Source organism: Phoca vitulina, unplaced genomic scaffold, assembly GCF_004348235.1.
Source record: "Phoca vitulina isolate PV1807 unplaced genomic scaffold, GSC_HSeal_1.0 scaffold5, whole genome shotgun sequence".
Classification (NCBI taxonomy): domain Eukaryota; kingdom Metazoa; phylum Chordata; class Mammalia; order Carnivora; family Phocidae; genus Phoca; species Phoca vitulina.
Window position 1 is genome coordinate 31,500,262 of NW_022589708.1, and position 20,800 is coordinate 31,521,061.

General features: G+C 40.4%; 1 protein-coding gene and 1 pseudogene across 8 annotated transcripts in view; one reads left to right on the forward strand and one right to left on the reverse strand.

The window, feature by feature from the left end:
• Positions 1–1,787: 1,787 nt before the first annotated feature.
• LOC116631297 lies at positions 1,788–4,883 on the reverse strand (annotated as a pseudogene).
• A 12,916-nt stretch (positions 4,884–17,799) lies between these two features.
• TBC1D4 (TBC1 domain family member 4) overlaps positions 17,800–20,800 on the forward strand; it is a 178,914-nt gene continuing 175,913 nt past the window's right edge. For 4 of the 8 annotated variants that reach the window (XM_032402846.1, XM_032402849.1, XM_032402850.1 and 1 more), the window contains exon 1: positions 17,802–19,018. In XM_032402846.1, the coding sequence (XP_032258737.1) occupies positions 18,521–19,018 (498 nt within the window). In that variant the 5' untranslated portion in view covers positions 17,802–18,520. Of the gene's footprint in view, positions 19,019–20,800 lie in introns of all 8 variants that reach the window. The other 4 variants (XM_032402851.1, XM_032402848.1, XM_032402845.1 and 1 more) reach the window with 3 other exon arrangements.

Below are 20,800 nucleotides of genomic sequence, written 5' to 3' on the forward strand. Positions count from 1 at the left end.
TCTCTCTCTGTCAAATAAATAAGTAAAATCTTTTAAAGAAAAAGAAACTTCAGAATTTAAGTATTACATGTTTTCAAATTTGAGTAAGAAACTTTTTACATGTGAAATTGGTTAAATGAACTGTACGGTTTCATATATCATTCTCAAACAAGTGTGCTGATTCTACTAGGGCCTTTATTTGATAAGGGGAATATTCCAGCTATGGATTTAACCAACATTTCATAGCACGAAGAAATACTAAATATAACGGATTGCATAGCTTGATTAACTTGATTTTGATTTATGTTCTTTTGAATTACAAGAAAGTAGCTATTAATCTTTGGCTAGTTACAATTTCAGTGTATGGAGAACACTGATTAAGGAAAACACTTACATGTCTTACTGTGTTTCACATTTCTGTGCCAATGGAAAGGGGAAAGAAATATTTAAGATGTGTCATTAAAGAACTGTTATTATCAAGAAAATAATTGCAGAGGCTTACCATCTATGTTTTCTTCCATAAGTATTAGGTTTATGGTTTCAGGCCTTATGTTCATCTCTTTAATCCATTATGAATTCATTTTTGTGATGGTATAAGATACTGGTTCAGTTTTATTCTTTTGAATGTTACTGTCCAGTTTTCCCAGTACCATTTATTGAAGAGACTGTCCTTCCCTCATTGTATATTCTTGCCTGTGTTGACATATATGTCAATTAATATGTGTGGGTTTATTTCTGGGCTCCCTATTCTGTTCCACTGATCTATGTGTCTGTTTTTATGCTAATATCATACTGTTTTAATTACTATAACTTTATAGTATAGTTTGAAATCAGGAAGTGTGATGCCTCCAACTTTGTTCTTTCTCAATATTTGTTTTGATTATTCAGGGTTTTTTGTGGTTCCACACCAAATTTTAGGATTGTTTGTTCTATTTCTGTGAAAAATGCCATTGGAATTTTGATAAAATTGCATTGAATCTATAGATTGCTTTGGTTATTATATACATTTTAATAATATTAATTATTCTAATCCATGAGCATGGACTATCATCCCATTTATTTGTGTCTTCTTCAACTTTTTTCATTAATGTCTTACAGTTTTCAGTATATAAATCTATCATCTCCTTAGATAAATTTATTGCTAGGTATCTGATTCTTTTTGATGCAATTGCAAATGCGATTGTTTTCTTAACTTTTCTTTCTGATAGTTCATTATTAATGCATAAAACGACAGTTTTGTATATTACTTTTTTTTAAAGATTTTATTTATTTATTTAATTGACAGAGAGACAGTGAGAGAGGGAACACGAGCAGGGGGAGTGGGAGAGGGAGAAGGAGGCTTCCTGCCGAGCAGGGAGCCGGATGTGGGGCTCAATCCCAGGACCCTGGGATCATGACATGAGCTGAAGGCAGTTGCTTAACCGACTGAGCCACCCAGGCGCCCCTGTATATTACTTTTGTATCCTGCAAGTTTACTGAACTCTTTTGTTAGTTCTTTTTTTTTTATTACTTTTTTTTTAAATAGAGAAAGGAGAGAGAACGAGCAGTGGGAGGGGCAGAGGGAGAGGGAGAAGCAGGCTCCCCACTGAGAAGGAGCCTGATGGGGGACTCAATCCCAGGACGCCGGGATCATGACCTGAGCTGAAGACAGATGCTTAACCGACTAAGCCACCCAGGTGCCCCGTCTTTTGTTAGTTCTAACAGTTTTTTGATGGAGTCTTTCAGATTTTCTGTATATGATATCATGTCATCTGCAAATAGTGACAGTTTCACTTCTTTCCTTCCAATTTCGATGCCTTTTATTTCTTTTTCTTGTGTAATTGCTCTGGCTAGGACTTCCATACTGCCATATTGTCTTCATATTATATTTATACATACATAGTAAGTGTTTTATACAAATAATCTTTGTTTCCTCTCTCCTTACTCCCTCCCTCCTTCTCTCTTTCTCTCAGCATTTCTTTTACTGGTAAAATTTGTATTTTTGCTTGGATGGCTGTTTGTATACTAATACCTTTATATCATACCCTTAGTAATTTTCTTTTTGTTCTCTACTATGAGAAATAATTGAAATTGGCTAACCACCTCTTTTTCCCTCCTCCTCTTTCTCTCTCCCAGCACCTGAAGTGAAGCAATATCCTATTTCCAGGTAATAGCTATAAGGTAATCAGCTAGCTTTTCCTACTTTTCATATGTTCTCCCCATCTCACACCTACTCCTCCTATGTTTGATAGTTGTATTGTCTACCTTATTAGACTATGTGACCAATAACATATTATATTCTCTCCTTTATATCCATTATTTAGTCTTAGTTCCATAGGTCAATATATATGCAATGCTTACCACCAGTCCTGATGTTGATGTCAAAGTCTGTCTAGCCATTTTAGTTGTTTGAAGCTCATTCTCTAATAGATAGAAAGGGGCATGGAAACAATATTTGTTTTGTTCATTAATGTTTATAACTGTTTGTCTAGGGTCTTTATTCTTGTATATAAGTTTGCATGGTACAAAACCCTTAGGTCACATTTTCTTGCCTTGAGTGTGTTAAATATGTCACTCTATTATCTTCAACCCATAAAGGGTTGAGGTAGAAAGATCTGGCAATTGATATCCTTTCTCTCGTAAGTGATTAGTTGTTGTTGTTTGCCTTGATACAAAAGAATGAAGTTTTTCTTTAAAATTCATTTGTTTTACTAGAACAATTCTTGATGTTGGCCATTTTGGTGTCACTGTTTCCAGGTATGCTTTTCAATATATTTTCTAGGCTTTTTTGTTTTGTTTTGTTTTGTTTCCTTCAGGAAAATTTTCTTGGATTACTTTGTTCTATTCTATTGCTCTGGTTCTTTCCCTTGGATACTTCTGGCATACATATGTAGGAACTTGTCTTTTTTATCTGTTACTTTCTCTCAAATCTGTTTCACCTCCTTCTTCATTTCTTTTTGATTTTTAACATTTTTCTCCTCTTAAACTTTGATTTCTGCTAAAACAGTATTTGTTGCTTTTATATGCTCGTGTTTCTTGTTTATGTTTCCTTAAATTTTTTTTTTTAAGTTATGTCCTGAGGTCCCTCATTTTTCCCCCACATAAACCTTTAGTTTTATTAAATAAAGCACATTTACATATGAGGGAAACTACTAGGCCCAAATAACAGAAGCTACTCCTGCTATAATGAATGCTTGCCACATGCATATTAAATCAAAATAGCAGAGACTTTCAGGGGCTTATGTTACCCACTCAGGTCCCTGGGCTCTCCAAGCAATAGAAATATTCTAGAGACCAAGTTGGAAGTTCCAGGCAAGGCTTTTATCAGGGCTTATGCTTGAGCACAAAGGAGACAGCACGAAGGAAAAAGTTCTTCATGCTGGCTCTCCAAACAAAGGCTGGGGAAAATTTTTAAAGAGATTGAGGTGGGAAAGGAGGGATATCTAAGCATGTAGGGGCAGGGAGATACAGGAAGTTGGGCACAAAGTTTCAGTGGACAGAACACGTTTTGCCATGCATCATCATGTCTCATTAGCATGTTAAATCCCCACCCCTGAGTGTGCTTTTTAGTATTATAACGAGGGAACAAGTCAGTGAAAAAGTCAGCCCTGGAGTCCACCTTGGTGCAGACTGGTTTGGTTTGGTCTTTGCCAGTCTTCGTAGTGGAGTCCCTCCTTTGGTAAGCATCCTGCTTCTACACTCCTGTAGGTCATGCTACTCAAGAGGCATAGGGTTTCAGCTATCAGGGAGCGCTGTATTTTGTGGTCAGGACTGAGAGGACTCGAGTCCAGTCTCTGGTCTGTCTTACTTAAAACTTTCTAAATTAGATCTCTGGAGTTAGAGAGTGGGCAGAAGACTGGGTAAGTCACACAACCATTGTCTGATCCCCTCTACCTCATGCTCAAAACCACTGAAAGTTGTATTACTTCTAGAATTGGAGGCATGTTCCTGTTTGTTCAAGTACATCTCTCTCCCTATGTTAATGGTTAGAACAAAGGCAATAGCTACGGAAGAGGTATTCCACTGATAAATATAGAACTATATCAGAACAAAGGGGGTAACATAGAAAATCTTGTTTTTCCAAATATCAGATGCTTTCATAATATAGTCATATGCAGCGGAGAAAGCTCCACCTCCCACAGGCTTAATCCCAAAACTTTCTGTTGCTATTCATATCAAACAAGGCTCACCATACTTCTGGCATCATTCCTGAACTAAGAGATCCAGCTGGCTTTTTAAGGTATTGGAAAACTTTATTTTGTGACCTCCATTATGGATTTCAACACAGCTGGCTATTTACTGAGACAGGTAGGCCTCCTGATCAATTTAGACTTCTGCAATTTTGCCTATAGGGATCATTTTTTACACTTTAGCCTTTACTAAAAGGAAGTCCTGATTCAATGAACAGTCATTAGAAACCATAGCAGGAGGGCGGTGCTTCCAGCACTCAGTGGCTCGTTGTACATTTTATTACCACTTTGTTGAGCATCTGTTTTGCTTCTCTTAGGTCTGTAATAAGGTCATTTCTGGCTCAGAAGACTTTTAAATTTGCTTGGTTCAAGTTGGGCATTTAAATTTCCTTCTGCTACACAATCTGCATTTTTTCCTTTCATGATATTCTGTCACATTTAGTCTTTTTGTTTGCACAAGAGAACCTTTCTAGTGCTTTACATTTCCTTTGCCTTTGCCTCTTTTCCTTCTGCTTTCTCATTGTGTTCTTGTTCAATGAAAGCTATCATGCCTAATCTGCTATTGTGTGTCCATCTTGCTGAGGGCCATGGCAAAACCTAAGAGTTGGCTCAAGTTGATCTTTGAAGGGACAAATGAAAGAAATTTAGCAAAGTTCTTTGCATCTTTGCTTTAAAACCCCTGATTCTGGGGCTCCTGAGTGGCTAGTTGGTGTAGTGTCCGACTCTTGATTTCGGATTGGGGTCATGATCTCAGGTTCATGGGATTGAGCCCAGCAACCAGCTCAGCGCTCAGCGGGGAGTCGGCTTGAGGATTCATTCTCTCTCTCTCTCTCCCTCTGCCCTTCCCCCCTCCACTCTCTCTCTCTAAAAATAAATAAATAAAACTTTAAAAAAATAAATAAACCCCAGGTTCTTATTTTGCATTTTTTGAGTTTTTCTAATGCTAATTTATGTGTTTTTTTTTAATGGCTTTTATTCTTTTCTTAAAATTTTTTAGCTTATTTTGAAATACTAGATTTTACAGTTTCCCAATTTGTTGGCATGTCTTTCTGAAGTGTTTTCATCATAGTGTATGGGGATTTTATTCTGCCCCTTATTCCTTTTCTTCTTATAATAATTTTGCATGAAATTTGGCCGCAGTTCTTTTTTACTGCTTATTTTGAAAATGACATAAGTTTTCCCACACTTTTACAATGGGGGAGGTCCAAAAAGATAAATTTTCCCTTATTCCAGGAATCCTTCTGTTGTTTTTGCAGAGTAACAAGAAAAAAAAGAAGAAATAGATCTCTTCCAGAGATCTGCCTCTCACTGCCTTCTTTTTTTTTTTAAGGAAAGCAATGGACCACTTAACAAAGGAGAATTATTTTAGAACAAGGAATATCATAATGGGTAGCTGAGAAAGGAGTGGAATTTTAATAAAAGTTATGTATGGAGTTTAATAATCCAAAGCAGAATTTAATAATTCTTCTCTAGAGTTACAGCCATAACCCTGAAAAATATGGCCTCGTCTAACTAATCTGTTGCACACACATTAGAGCAAACAGTTGTGAAAACTTAGTAACTAATCCAGAAACAGTCCCACCATTTCTTGCAGTATTTTTAACCCCTGAACCATCGTTTTATCTTTCTTTCATCCCCTCCCTTCATCCATTTGCTTAATAAATTTTCTAGGCCACCTTTTTCACTGTCTTCTCTTTAGTAATCTCACTATTAGATAATCTGCTATTTTGGCCAAGTTCTCTATGAAGCTAAATTTTGAGAAGAACTTATTTAAAATTCCCTAGAGTTTGTAAAAAAAAAAAAATGCATTCTATATATATTGTTTATTGGTTAGGTAATGACTACAAATCAACATATAGTTTATTCAATCTTCTGTTCAATTTTCATGTTGGGTGGTAATATTTATCCTTAGACAGATTTGGCAGTTCCTCTGATTGTGTAACAAAACCACTCATCTTAACGACTATTTTCTTTTTCAAGGGAGTGCTAAGTTTTCTGTATTATATTATTTCCTTGTTGATGCCATGGGCTAAGGTCAGAGTGCTGTAGATTTTGAAGCAAGATCTCCTCTCGGAGGGAGAAGTCCTTTCCACCGTCAGCCACGTGGGAAAGTGGAGGGTTTAAGCTCTTAGGAGGATAGAGCAGCGGCCTAAGGGCAGGCTTCTGGGGCCCTTGATCCTCTGCCCAAAGATGACCCTAGTTCTGTGAAAAGGGACTGTGTAGACTGTGAAGTAGGTGTATCTCACTTTTTACATCTTATGCTCAGTTTGCTCCTTTGAAGACTGGTGAGTGCCTTGATGGTTACCCAGTATCTGGGTAGCGAGGTGTCAGAACTGTAATGAGCTATAAGAAATGTCCTCAAGGGGGCATGATGAAACACTGTCCAGGTAGGGAGGCAGAACCGTCGAAGGCTGTGGACTCTCAGGAGCTGTCATGTTTCAAATCTGGTGGAGCACCTCCATGAAAATAAAGGAGAGAACAAATATTGAAGTTCGTGGTCTAGAGTTTCAAGTGAGGGAGGAACCGGTAAAGGTGCCAGATGATTGGATTCAATACTGAGGCCCAGTATGGGGAGTATATGCGGGACAACCCCTTTCACGAGCCACCACATATACCGCAGAGGCGGACAGATGCCTAAAGGGCTTTCCTCTGAAGCTTCTTTTCAGAACACGAAACTATTTCATCAACCTTTTTCATTCTTCTTGATGGTTCCAGTATACTTTCATTTCCCTGAGATGATCCCATCTTTCATTTCACAGAGAAAATAGAAGTCATCTGATGGAAATTTCTCCAGTTCTTCATACAACATCTACCAAATGACCTGTATCCACACTTACTTCCTTTTCTTGGCTTTTTTGATAGAAGAGATATCCTACCTCTTGTTTAAGGATAATTCCTTCACCTGGTTTCTGGATTAAACGACTTCCTGTCTTGTCAAGGAATTTACTCCTTTACTTAATAAACACTTAATGAGTATCTACTTTGTAACAGACAGCGTGCTCTATCCATTCTCTCTTTTGTAGATTCAACTGCTCTCATTCCACTGGCTCCTTCCCAATAGCCTTTAACCATGCTCAACGCTCTCTCCCAGTGAAAAATCAACTAGGCCAAACCAACTGAAAAGAAAAATCTTTCACAATACCTCCTTCTTCAGCTACTAGCCTGTAGTTCTTCTCTTCAAAGCCAAACATCTCTAAAACACGGTCTGTACTCAGTGTTCTCATGTCTGCCTATCTTACTCATTCGGCAACCCACAGATTTCTAGCTACTGCTCTTATGGCTCCCAGTAAAAGTGCTTTCACTGTGGTCACCAAGAACCAGCTTGTGGCTAAACTGCATGGAACCACTTCAGTTCTCACTTTGATCTGTATGCAGCATTTAAAAATGTGGGCCACTTCTTCTTTCACAGGGTTTCTATGATACCACATTCTCCCTATGCGTCTAGTTCATCCTTCTCAGTCTTTTTGCAGGCTACATTTTGGTCTGTATTTCTCTTCAGTGTTGATGTTCCTCAGGGTTTCCTGGGCAATCTTTCCTTCTCTTCGTCAGCACATTATGGTTGATGTCATCAGCTTCTAAGACTGTAATTATCATCCATATCATGTAGGAAAGATACTTGACATTGTGTTGACATGAAGCTGCTGGAATCTCAAAGACTGTTTTGTTTAAATAGGCCTGTAAGGAGAAGGTCAAAATAAATCTGTGAATGAACCCTGATTAGCAATCTATTTCATGCCAATTAAATACCAGTGGAGTGACAAAAGAAAGTTATTAGGTTTATAGTAGTATCTTAGTCATCCCAGTGCTGGGTATATTTTACAACGTAGATGCGTACAGTGTACAGTCAATTGTTACATCGATGAAGGTTCACACAATACTGATGTAGTGCAAAAATACATGATCATAACAAAATGGAAAACAAACTTTACAGTATCTATTTCCTTGAGTTAATGTTACATTCCGAAGAAGATGATGATGGTAATCCTTTTGTAATTAAAAGGTAGACTATCACAAAGAAGGTTCTTTTTGTCCTTCTCAGTAAACTGTCCAGTGATTCATATTTATAAGGGGCAGAACCTGTATATGTAAATTGAACATGGCCTTCTTCCCACCTGGCTAGTGCTGCATATTCTTTGTGGGTTTATGATATATGATTTATAAATATTATTAAATCTTCTCCTTTATCTTAACACCTGCGTTATTCTCCATTTACTTATCTAGATACATTGTCTGCCCTTCTCTCCTTTGCTTTATGCCTTAGAAGACTGTCCTTTGAGAACTATATCCCCTGTGCTCCTTTGGTTTGTCCACTGGGAGATACACCAGCAGGAGATGTAACACAGGAGGACAGCAAGGTCAGGGTATTTCTTCTCTGCTCCTGTCCTGCTCAGTGCCACATCTTGGGCAGTAGTTGTGTCCCTTCCCAGCTAAAGGTTCTGCTGGGCTGTGCCTCCCATGAGATTCCATTAACAGTTTTTTTACTATTGACTTTTTGGTCCTAGGTGTAATAATAGTTTCCCATTGTTGCAAGTATCTCAAATCCCTTGATATTCTGTTTTTTCCCATCATATCATCCCCACCTTTGTTACTCCTTTCATTCAAGTCTTAATTTGAACTCATTTACAGTGATTTTTTTTTTTTTTCTTTCCAGGAACCTGACTGATATGACAGTGTTGTAAAATTAGCCCAGTGCCTTGCATTCTCAAAAGCACTTGTGTCAACAATTTTGTTTCTATTTGGGGTTCTCATTGAATAATGTGATGTGGGGGTCCTAACATTTTACCTATACTTCAATCAAGGCTCAAAGCTTGTATTTGTACTTTTGTATTTTTACTATGTGCTAAAGACTCTCAAACTTACATATCTAGCCCATATCTCTCTCCTAAGATTCAGAACTGTAGTTTAACTCCTCTGATTCCTCTGCTCTGATATCCCACAGTTACATAAAATTCCAAATGCCCAATTCCATTGCATCTCCTCATATGCCTGTTGAATAACTTCTCAGCCTGTTTCTGTCTGTGTAAAGTTAGGGGTCCAGAAACCTCTTTAAAATCTGAATACTCATGGTCTCTATGAATCTAGCCTGGTAGTACTTTTGCTAATACAATTCCCTTAGAACTCTGGGGGCTTTCTATATTTCAGATCAAAGCCCACACCATGCTCTAGAAGCCAAAGCCACAGTTGTTTTTTAAAACAGTTTTCTCCTTTTAGACTGATTTATTGCTACTTTGGTATCAGGCTTCTGTAGGACTATAGCTTTGTGCTTTCAAAATGCCATTTTGTTTAGCTGAGAAAGCACCAATTTAAATTCCTTAGAAGCTTTAAAAAAGTGTCTTACGGCCATACCTTTGATTTGACCTTTATCCTTAGGCCGTGTCTTAATTTGAGAACCTTATTTGCTTAAGAACCTGTAAATAAGAGATAGTTTATATTCCAGACTGGCAGGTTCTAGCCTCTCAGTAACATCTACTGAAGATGTGACCCAAATCACTTCATTGCCAAAACAAGTCTTATGACCCATGCCTAAATTTAAGGGGGGCAGAGAAGAGCTATCTTCCCATGTGTCAGGATGCAGAGAAGATCAAATATTGGTAAACAGTACTAATACTCACTGCATAGTAAGCTGAACATCACAAAAAAGTTACAAAGAAAAGGCTGAAGGCTTTTAGAACAGGAGGCAATCACAGTTAGGATGTCATGTGATAAAAGACAATTCTTCTGTTTCTCTGTCAATGAGTGAAAGTTCATTGCTTCACTTTCTTTTACCGTTAGGAAATGGTCTGCTGGGGTTCCAAATTCAATCCTAGCTCCCAAACTGGTTGAGTTGGTAGAAACAACCCACAAGACTTCCTCATCCCACAGCTCTCCTCATCCCACAGATAAACCTAGATAACACCCACATCAGTGTAAATAACCCAGAGAACAACCCAAGACTGGCAGAACAGACTCTCCATAGCTAATCCTAGAGAAGAGGCCACAGCAAAAATGGCATATATCTCCTTAAAAAAAAAGAAAAAATAATAGTACTACTAATCCCACATGACTGTCATGAGGATTCTTTGTGCAGAGTAAATACTCAACAAATGGTGGCTATTATCTCATTTTTAGATCCATATAAAATAAATGTGTAAAAATGACTACTTCCAGGAAGAAAATGGGTTGCTGGGGAAAGGAGTAGAAGGAGGGCTTGTATTTTGCTATATTTATGTTTTTTGTAACCTTATTTTTTTAAGAGAGAGAGAGAGAGAGTGTAAGCAGGGGGAGGGACAGAGGGAGAGAATCTTCAAGCAGACTTCCTGCTGAGCACAGATTCCCCACATGGGATTTGATCTCACTACCCTTAGATCATGACCTGAGCCGAAATCAAGAGTTGGATGCTGAACCAATGGAACCACCCAGCTGCCCCTATTTTTTGTAACTTTTTGAATTTTCTACCATCTACGTATGTTATGTTATCTATTCCAAACAATAATGGGTTTTAAAAATACTATTCGTATATTTGTTCATTTTAATCTGTATTATATTAGAAGCTTGAAAATTGCATTTTAAAATCATCAAGGAAAATATGAACCAGTTCATCCATGACAGACTTAAAATAGATTCCTTTTTAAGCTTCTTAGGGCCAATTAGAAATAGTAAGTAAACAAGAAGTCTTACAAGGGGACAGTTTTATTGTAGTACCAATATGCTTTTGGTGGCAAAAAATGTCACCAAGTTCAAGAGAAAATAGTCAATAATACCAATGTAAATCTACACAATTTTGAAGAGCATAAATGTGAAATTTCATTCAATGATAAAGGAGTGTTTAGTGGGGAAAATATCTAATCTCGCTACACTAATGTCTTCACTCAAATATGCATACTTCACGACGTGTGGCTGATTTCATATGCTTCGTTGAGGTCTGGAGCTGTTTGACTTGAGAGCATGCATTAAATAAATGTTCATTTTAATTCTGTTTCCTTTCACCCCTCAAATAGGTTTTATAACAACCAAATTTTTTAGATAACGCGAAGCACTTCTGAATTATACAGTCAGACAAAAATAGGTATTGTAAAATTATCTCAGCCTTATGGTAAAAGAAAAATCTGTTTCCTCGGTAGAAATTTTTAACTTCTGAAACTAACTGATTCTGTCCTTTGGCATTTGAGAGAGCTTTAAATCCATTCATTCACCAGACATTTATTAATCACCTTCTGTTTGCAAAGCACTGTGCATTTGATTAGCAATCAGTTGCTATTCATTCCATTCATTTTCTATCACATTACTTTCATTACCCACTTATTTTGTGCTTCAATTTCCTAATTTAAAAAAAAATGGCACTTTTATAATTCTTGCCATCCATTTATCTGTCAAGAGCATTAATAAGTAATGCCTATATTTGGGGTGTGGGCTGGTGTAAATGAATAACTAGCTAAATTTGTGGCAGGTGTAATTTCTTTCAATATTCCATGAATGTTTGAAAAAAAATCTGTATTCCCTCTTTTTGTTACATTCAAAAAAGATAAATGATAAACTGGGAAAAACATATGAAATATATTTTGGACAAAATGTTACTATCCCTAATACCCTAATACAGGACAATTCTATAATTTGACCCTGGTTTAAAAAAAAAAAAAAAGACAAAAGATATTAACACCAAGTTCTTCAAGGAGAAATACAGATGATCAATAGATATGATGAGACTATTATTTGCTATTCCCTTCTATTGTTTTCCCATTTTTTATTTTCCTAATTTCTAAACTTCTCTCTATTATTTTCTCCTCATATTTCTTTGGGCTTCTCCATGACATTTTTTCAATTTTTTTAAGTTGAATTTTTAGTTCATTTACTTTCATTCATTCATTTTTTTTTTTTTTAAAGATTTTATTTATTTATTTGTCAGAGAGAGAGAGAGGGGGAGAGAGAACGCACAAGCAGGAGGGAGCGGCAGGCAGAGGGAGAAGCAGGCTCCCGGCTGAGCAAGTAGCCTGATTTGGGGCTTGATCCCAGGACCCTGGGATCATGACCCGAGCCCAAGGCAGACGCTTAACTGACTGAGCCACCCAGGCATCCCCATTCTTTTTTTTTTTAATTTGATTTTATTATTTATTTTCATCAATACATTTACACGTATTTGACAAGTTTTGACATTAAATTACTTTTATCATTTAATTCCATGTATTAAGGAGCACCTGGGTGGCTCAGTGGGTTAAGCATCTGCCTTTGGCTTAGGTCATGATCTCAGAGTCCTGGGATCGAGCCCAAAGTTGGGCTCCCTGCTCAGTGGGAGTTTGCTTCTTCCTCTCCCTCTGCCCCTCCCCCTACTCTTGCTCTCTCTCTCTCTCTCTCTCACTCTTGCCCTCTCTCTCTCCCAAATAAATAAAATCTTTAATTTACCTTGAATAATAATCAGAAAACATGATCTATACGATAACAATTCTTCGGAATTTATGGGTCACAATCATGTGACACAGTGTATTGTCATTTTTTGTTTCTTTCACAGGTACTGTATAAAAATTTTGAATTTTCTATTCATCAAATTTATAGATCTGATTATACTTAGTTTATTTAATCTCACTGTATCTGAAAATGATTTGTTAAAATCACCACCTAAAAATGTTGATGTATTTATTTTTCCTGTCACTCTCTTAGTTGTTTTATGTATTTGAAAGCAATTTCCTTAGTGCATATGTGTTTAAAAATATCTTCTTAGTGCTTTCACTGGCAAATCTTTCTTTGTGACCCCCTTCATTAGCCTCAATTTCTATTTAATTGGATATGAAACCACTACTCTGGTTTTCTTTTCATTCTGTGCCTGATATATTTTCTTCTATGTATTTATTGCACATTTTCCATATGGCTGTGTTTTTAAAGTGATTCTGTAAACAACAGATTCTGGATCATTAAGTTGTTATCTTTTGGTGGGTTAGAGTAATTTACATTTATTATAGTTACTATTTGGAGTTAGTTTAGCCATACTATTGTAAATTTTCTATTTATCATACTTTAATTTTGTTTCCTTTTTTCCTCCTTCTTATTCCCTTTCCTTTTCCACTGGATGGATAAATATTCTACTGGTTTGGAAGTCATACATTGTATTTTGGTTCCCTAGTAGTTACCTCTTACTTATTCCTTCTTCATCTCCATCTCCCAAGTTTGGGAAAACTTCAAGTATCTAGAGCAGGAGAAACTGACTCAGAGCACATGCTCTAAATCTTTTGCCTTTCCCAGGTCCTTAGCTTTTGAGACCTCAAGGCTAAGAATGGTATCTTTTGTTATCTGTATTTTGCTGTGTCATCCTTCCCCTGGAGCAGAGAAGATTCAGTGTCCTGGCTGTCCGGGCTGAGGGAAGGTCACAGGGAACAATGGAGGAAAAACCCTCTTATTATCTCAAAATTTTATTCAGTCACAAACTTCCTTCGTAGGAAGGTGCCTACGAAGCCCCAGAGAGTGAGCACATATGTGGTTGTGGATGGAGAGGCTGTCTGGATGTGGGAGTAGGGGAGACAGGTGCTTTATTTGCCACCTCCACTCAGAGCTCCATTACAATTGTTGGAAGGCATCCTATATTTTCTAGTACTTTATAGTTAGCTGGTAGATATATTTAGTATGTTTATGAAATAAGCCAATTATATCATTTGGTATATCACTTCTGTGATATTAAAACTCTCTTTATAATCTTTGGTTTCTTCAATTCTAATTTGCTATTTATTCAATTCATATTACATGCTCAATATCGCTCAGCATCAGGGAAATCCAAATCAAAACCTCAATGAGATACCACCTCACACCAGTCAGAATGGCTAAAATTAACAAGTCAGGAAACAACAGATATTGGCGAGGATGTGGAGAAAGGGGAACCCTCCTACACTGTTGGTGGGAATGCAAGCTGGTGTAGCCACTCTGGAAAACAGTATGGAGGTGCCTCAAAAAGTTGAAAATAGAGCTACCCTATGACCCAGCAATTGCACTACTGGGTATCTACCCCAAAGATACAAATGTAGTGATCCAAAGGGGTACGTGCACCCCAATGTTTATAGCAGCAATGTCCACATAGCCAAACAATGGAAAGAGCCAAGATGTCCGTCAACAGATGAATGGATAAAGAATATGTGGTATATATATATGGTGGAATATTATGCAGCCATCAAAAAAAAAACCACGAAATCTCGCCATTTGCAACAACGTGGATGAAACTGGAGGGTATTATGCTAAGTGAAATAAGTCAAACAGAGAAAGACATGTATCATATGATCTCACTGATATGAGTAATTCTTAATCTCAGGAAACAAACTGAGGGTTGCTGGAGTGGTGAGGGGTGGGAGGGATGGGGTGTCTGGGTGATAGACATTGGGGAGGGTATGTGCTATGGTGAGTGCTAATGAAGGGGGGGAATTGGAGAGGGAGACGAACCATGGGAGACTATGGACTTTGAGAAACAAACAGGGTTTTAGAGGGGAGGGTGCTGGGGGGACGGTTAGCCTGGTGACAGGTATTAAGGAGGGCACGTATTGCGTGGAGCACTGGGTGTTAGACGCAAACAATGAATCATGGAACACTACATTAAAAAATAATAATAATAAATTAAAAAAAAAGAACCTATTACATGTCAGCTACCTTGCTGGAGGAAAACATGGAACAACAACAACAAAAATAATCCCTCTCTCAAAATGCCCTTGGTAGCTGGGGGGGGGGGGGACACACAGACAAATCACCCGATAATTACAAAGAATGTGTTAAGAGCTATAATAGTGGAACGCATAAAAAAGAGCAAAGAAGAGAGGGCCACTAACTCTGGGGAGATGAGAAACAGGTTCACAGAACAGTGAATTTTGAGTTGGGTCTTGAACAATGAATGGGTATTCAAGTAGTGAAGGACAGGGATGGGCAGGGGGAATTCCAGAGTTGGGGGGTTATAGGAAGAAGAGCAACTGGGAGAGGAAGGTGCCTACGAAGCCCCAGACAGTGAGCACATATGTGGTTGTGGATGGAGAGGCTGTCTGGATGTGGGAGTAGGGGAGACAGGAGCCAGATATAAGACTAGAAAGATTTGTGTTTTGAGCTTCAAAAAATGTATCTTCTTTTAGAGATTTTTAAGCAGAGAAGAAAAGTAGATGTTGGACAGGGACACAGAACGGAATAGAGAGAAAGAGAGAGTCAGAGAGATAGAGAGAGCACAAAGTCTTAGCAGCAAGGAAACAAGAACGAGAATCTAGTTTGCTAAAAATGAAAAAAAAAAAAAAAAGAACACTTCTTTTTCTGCTTTAAAGTTAGAATGATCAGATTATCCTTAAAATGTCTTCTGAGTACCTTGGAAATATATATTACTACATATAAAAGAGTGAGAAATCTCTACACTACTACACTGAAGAAAAAAAAAGAATACTTTTTCTGCTTTAAAGTTAGAATGATCAAGAGATTGCAATAAACCTTTCCAGTCTTACACCACCACACTAGCTCAGGCTTTTATATTTCTCATGTGGTATAAATTTTTTAACTAGGATTTGACCAGATCTTACCACTTCTAATTAACGGTGACACCATTAATTTAGACTGGGATGTTAGAAGAGCACTATTTTTTTGTTTAATATAAGAGTTCACTTTTGGGTATCACAGGTGGTGGTGCCTATAAGACTAATTCAGGAGATATTTCTTGCAGATTATTGGAAATGTTTTTCTGAACATATTCTTTAGCCTTTTTTGGGGGGTGGACTGGGGTTGATAATGGAAGGGTTGGGGGTCAGAGGTTGATTTATTGCTCCACCATTTAGTAAACATCATAAACCTGCATATTCTTTGTAATTCCTACCAAACATTTTAAAATTATGTCTTGTCTTCTTATCTTCAGTGATCAAATATATAATGGAGTACTTTTCATGTGCATGCAATTCTGTAAGGTCCTACGGGTGCTACAATGGGGGTAAGTATAACTTACCATCTAGTTCATGCATGTAATAAATCCAAATATATAAATGATAATAAGACAAATCATATAAATATACTACAGTATAATAATTTTATTGGACAGGAGAAGATTAACAACAGGGTAGCAAACAACCCCATAATCTCAGTGGCTTAACAGAACCAGAAAGTTTATTTTTCACTCATAAGCAGTGTGCTGTGGGCCCAGGAGATTCTCCAGCACAGCGGTCCTTGTGTTGGCTCAGCATTCTGGGCTTTGATCATGAGCAACCTCCATATGAACAGGTTTCCGTGATGACCACTGGAGGGGAACAGTGGGCTGGAGGGGCAACTACTGGCAATTAAATGCTTCTATTAAAGATGTGACCCAAGTCACTTCACTGCCAAAACAAGTCTTATGACCCATGCCTAAATTTAAGGGGGGCATAGAAGAGCTATCTTCCCACGTGCCAGGATGCAGAGAGGATCAGATAGTGGTTGACAGTAATAATACTCACTGCATAGTAAGATAAATATCGCAAAAAAGTTACAAAGAAAAGGCTAAAGGCTGAGCAGGAGGCAATCACAGTTAGGATATCACGTGATAAAAGATAATTCTGTTTTTCTGTCAACAAGTGGGAATTTATTGCTTCACTTTCTTTTACCATTAGGAAATGGTCTGCGGGGGTTTCAAATTCAATCCTAGCTCCCAAGCTGGTTGACTTGGTAGAACTCACAAGATTTCCATGCTCTCCCCAGATCTTTGTTCTTTTCTCCCTCTTTTTTTGGATCCCACATATGTGGCCTAGGGAAATGGAATTTGTAGAAGAGAGTTACTGGTAAGGTTCTAGAAGGTTTCAGTCTGTATTCCAGGAACTTTTCACTGCATCTTGAAGACATGGGTCTATTTTGCACAAAGATGAGGTGGAGTGGTTAAACCAAGTGACTAAACCTCAACAATTAACAAGGTCTCCATCTTGGAGCTTAGATGCTTATTTACAAGAGAACCATCAGGGTGCAACCAGAAATTCAGCATAGGAATAATGGCAACTGCTCATAGTCATCTTACATAAATAGGATAAAAAATAACTCCAGGACCTTACAGAAAGTGAGCATACCATTAAACTAAAAACAGTAAGAAACCTTTGGGTTTTGGGTTTACATTCCTTACTTTGGGGAAAATTGGGAACTTTCACTGTCTTTCCCATTTATTTTGTTTACTTATCGAATTCTTCATCATAATTCGGTAAGAGCAAAAAGAACGAGAATCTAATTTGCCAAAAATGAAAAAAAAAAGAATACTTCTTTTTCTGCTTTAAAGTTAGAATGATCAAATTATCCCTAAAACGTCTTCTGAGTACCTTGGAAATATATATTACTACATATAAAAGAGTGAGAAATCTCTACTCAACCTCTGGACTGGGCATATGTGATGGATAGAATAGGATTCTTTTGGGTAGTTATTTGGAAATAAGATTCAGAAATTATCATGCAAGCTTCAGAAAGAACTGAAACCATGCAAATACTGTTCGTAAAAAAGAAATCCCAATGCCCGCTGGAGAGGGGCCCCCTCGCCAGGGGGCAGGAGGGAGGCGCAAGGGGACGGAGATGTCGGAGACCCGGGAGAGGCGGTGTAGATCCGGGCAGTGCCCGCGCCCGCAGCAGGACTGCTGCCCCAGGGGCGGGGTGGGACAGGGGCCGGAGGAAGAGGCGGAGAGGCGACTTCACGGAAAAAAAAAAAAAAAGAAAAGCTTTTACAGGCGACGCTCTCCGCCCGCCGGACGGGAGGCGGGGTAGCAGCTCGATTAAAGTAGCAGCCTGGAAGGAAGGAAGGAGCGAGGGAGGGCCGGGAACAGTTGGGAGGAGGAGCCGCGAGCTGGGCCGCGGCGACAGCAGGGGGGAGCGGCCCCGCGTGGCCACGTTTTGGTTTTGTTGTTTTCCAGTGGACCAGTTCTCGCAGGCCCTTCCCGAGGACTGATCGCGCCGAAGCCCGGCGGCCCCGACCTTCCAGGTGACAGCCGGTCACCCTGGTAGGAGTCAGCTCCGCCCCAAGTCACCCGCCCGCCCACAGCCCATTCCCCGCCCAGCCTCCGTCTGCCTGCCCCGGGCGAGCGCGGCGGCCGCAGCGGCTCTGCGGCGCTGGAGCCGGCGGCGACGGGCAGCGGCGCGGTGCCCGCGGCGGAGGAAGGAGGAAGTGCGGCTCCCTAGGCGCTAGCGCGAGGAAGGAGGATGACGATTTAACCCGCGCTCTCCTGCCAGTCGGGTTACGGGACGCCCCCGCCGTGCCCGCCGCCCGAGCCTCCGAGCCGCGCCAGGGGGAGTGCCGCATGGGGCAGGGCCGCTGAAGCGCGGAGTTCGTGGTCTTGCCGTGCCAAAGAGGGCGCGGGGGTCGGGTGCGGCAGTTGGCACAGTTTCGGCAGCGCCTTCAGCGCGGGAGTTGGGGGCGCGGCACGCCTACGCGGCCGCCTCGGTGCCTTCGTGAGGCGCGAGTTATGGAGCCCCCCAGCTGCATTCAGGATGAGCCGTTCCCGCACCCTCTGGAGCCCGAGCCGGGCGCCCCTGCGCAGCCGGGCCCCGGGAAGCCGGGCGACAAACGGTTTCGGCTGTGGTACGTGGGGGGGTCGTGCCTGGACCGCAGGACCACGCTGCCCATGCTGCCCTGGCTCATGGCTGAGATCCGCCGGCGCAGCCAGAAGCCCGAGGCGGGCGGCTGCGGGGCGCCGGCCGCCCGCGAGGTGCTCCTGGTGCTCAGCGCGCCCTTCCTGCGCTGTGTCCCCGCTCCGGGCGTCGGGGCCGCGGGGTGCCTAGGCCCCGCGGCGACGCAGCCCAACCCGGCGGTGTTCATCTTCGAGCACAAGGCACAGCACATCTCGCGCTTCATTCACAACAGCCACGATCTCACCTACTTTGCCTACCTGATCAAGGCGCAGCCCGACGACCCTGAGTCGCAGATGGCCTGCCACGTTTTCCGCGCCACAGACCCCAATCAGGCAAGACGGCTGCTGGAGGCGCGGGGGAGGGTCCGGCGCACTGGGGAGGAATAGCCGGGCTGGAGACACTGGGGCGCCTCAGGAAGGGCTGACTGACTGTGGTCAGGCTGCTGGCGCGCGCCCTCCACGTGGCGCGCTCGAGCGTCCGCTCCTCCGGTCCCAAGGACCAGGAGTCGCGCAGCTAGCGTTCGAGGGTGGGCGGGGTGGCGGGAGCGGACCCCACGCTGGAGCAGGAGAGAGGGAGGGAGGCGGAGAGTGGTCCCGGGGTGGTGGAGGAGCGGGTGCGCCCCAGGAGGACGCGGCGAGCAGCGCGCGTCTCGGGAGGACTGCGGTGTTTGGGGTGTGCCTGGAGGAGGGAAGCCTGGCTTTGGCCTTGTGTTTGCGTCTGTACGTGTGTGAGAGGAGACACTGGAGAGAGTTGGGGTCCTCAAGGCCCTGCACTCACTCTCCGGCTTGGTCGAGTCCTGCACCTTAACCCACGTGGAACGTTGAGTCCTAGTTACAGCAGGACCTGCAGGACTGGGGGCTGTGAGGCTATTTGGGAGCAGGGTTTAGGGAAAAGTTGGTTGACAACGATGTCAGATTGTCAGCAAGCATGAATCTGCGTTTAGATGTTGAGGATGTTGAGTGGAAAGAAAACTTTTTTTTTTTTTTTCAGTTTTTTTTTACGCACTAATTGGAGACAGAATCAATACCAGCTTGGGTGATTTAAAAAGCAGTGTCGTAAAAGAGGCCAAAATCTATTTTCTAATATTTTTCCAAAGTCTACTAAATTGAGGTGTCTGTTACCAAACAGTGCATTTTTACTTCCTTAAAAACAGGCACGCCCCTTTATCTAATGGCTAGGGGAATCTAAACAAAACTTTATAACAGTGATTGTGTCTTTGAAAACTGGTTTTAAAATAAAAGTGTAAAGAGTTTTTACTATGTGATAAGCCCCCAAAATGCTATTCTAAAAATAGCTCTTTAATGTTTGCAAAGTACTTTAGGTTCTTTAGAAAAATAATGTTGTCTAAATATAAATAAAGTCTCAGTTGCAACATATGGCAGTTCCTTTGATAGCTGGGGAATTAATAATAGTCAAAGGAGAAAAACATCCTGCAAATAAGACTTTTTTTCTTAATTCATTATTTTAGTATCTGTCATTGAAAGAGTTTTTTACAAAAGGCCTGTGGCTGAATTGAAGAAAATAAAAGCTCATTGTCTTAGATTTCATCAGTTATTTTGTAAGCTAGTTTAATACTTTAACATTAAAAACTCCCAGTATGAAGAGAGCAATTTTAACTTATATGACTGCAGTTAGATGTATGTTAAAATACCATTTTTACAAATTGTCTCAACATTCCAACCATGATTAAAATGAATTTCATTTTGTGCTTATTTGTTCAAAGCTTATTTTTAGCTTTCACCTCTGTTGAAATGGGAGTACAGCATGTTCTTTATATTTGGAAGTTATCACTAATTTTATTGTATTAAGATTTTTGGGTTCTGTCAATAAGGAGGAAGAAATTGCATTTTCCCAGGACTGTAAGGAATGTTTTATGATTTTGGGTAGTTTATGTTAAAGTTATTTTCTTCAGATCTGATACATGACACATCATGGCTAATTTCATTGATGGTCAAAGTTTGCTTACGGGTCATGGCACTTTGAATTCTTGACAGTTGAGTCCTTCCCAGATTCATTGTTAGGGGATCAATTAAAAACATGCCCTCCCCTCCCCCCCCCGGCCGCCCCGCCTGACGCCCCCCCCACCCCGCCCCCAACCCCACGCAACGAGGACG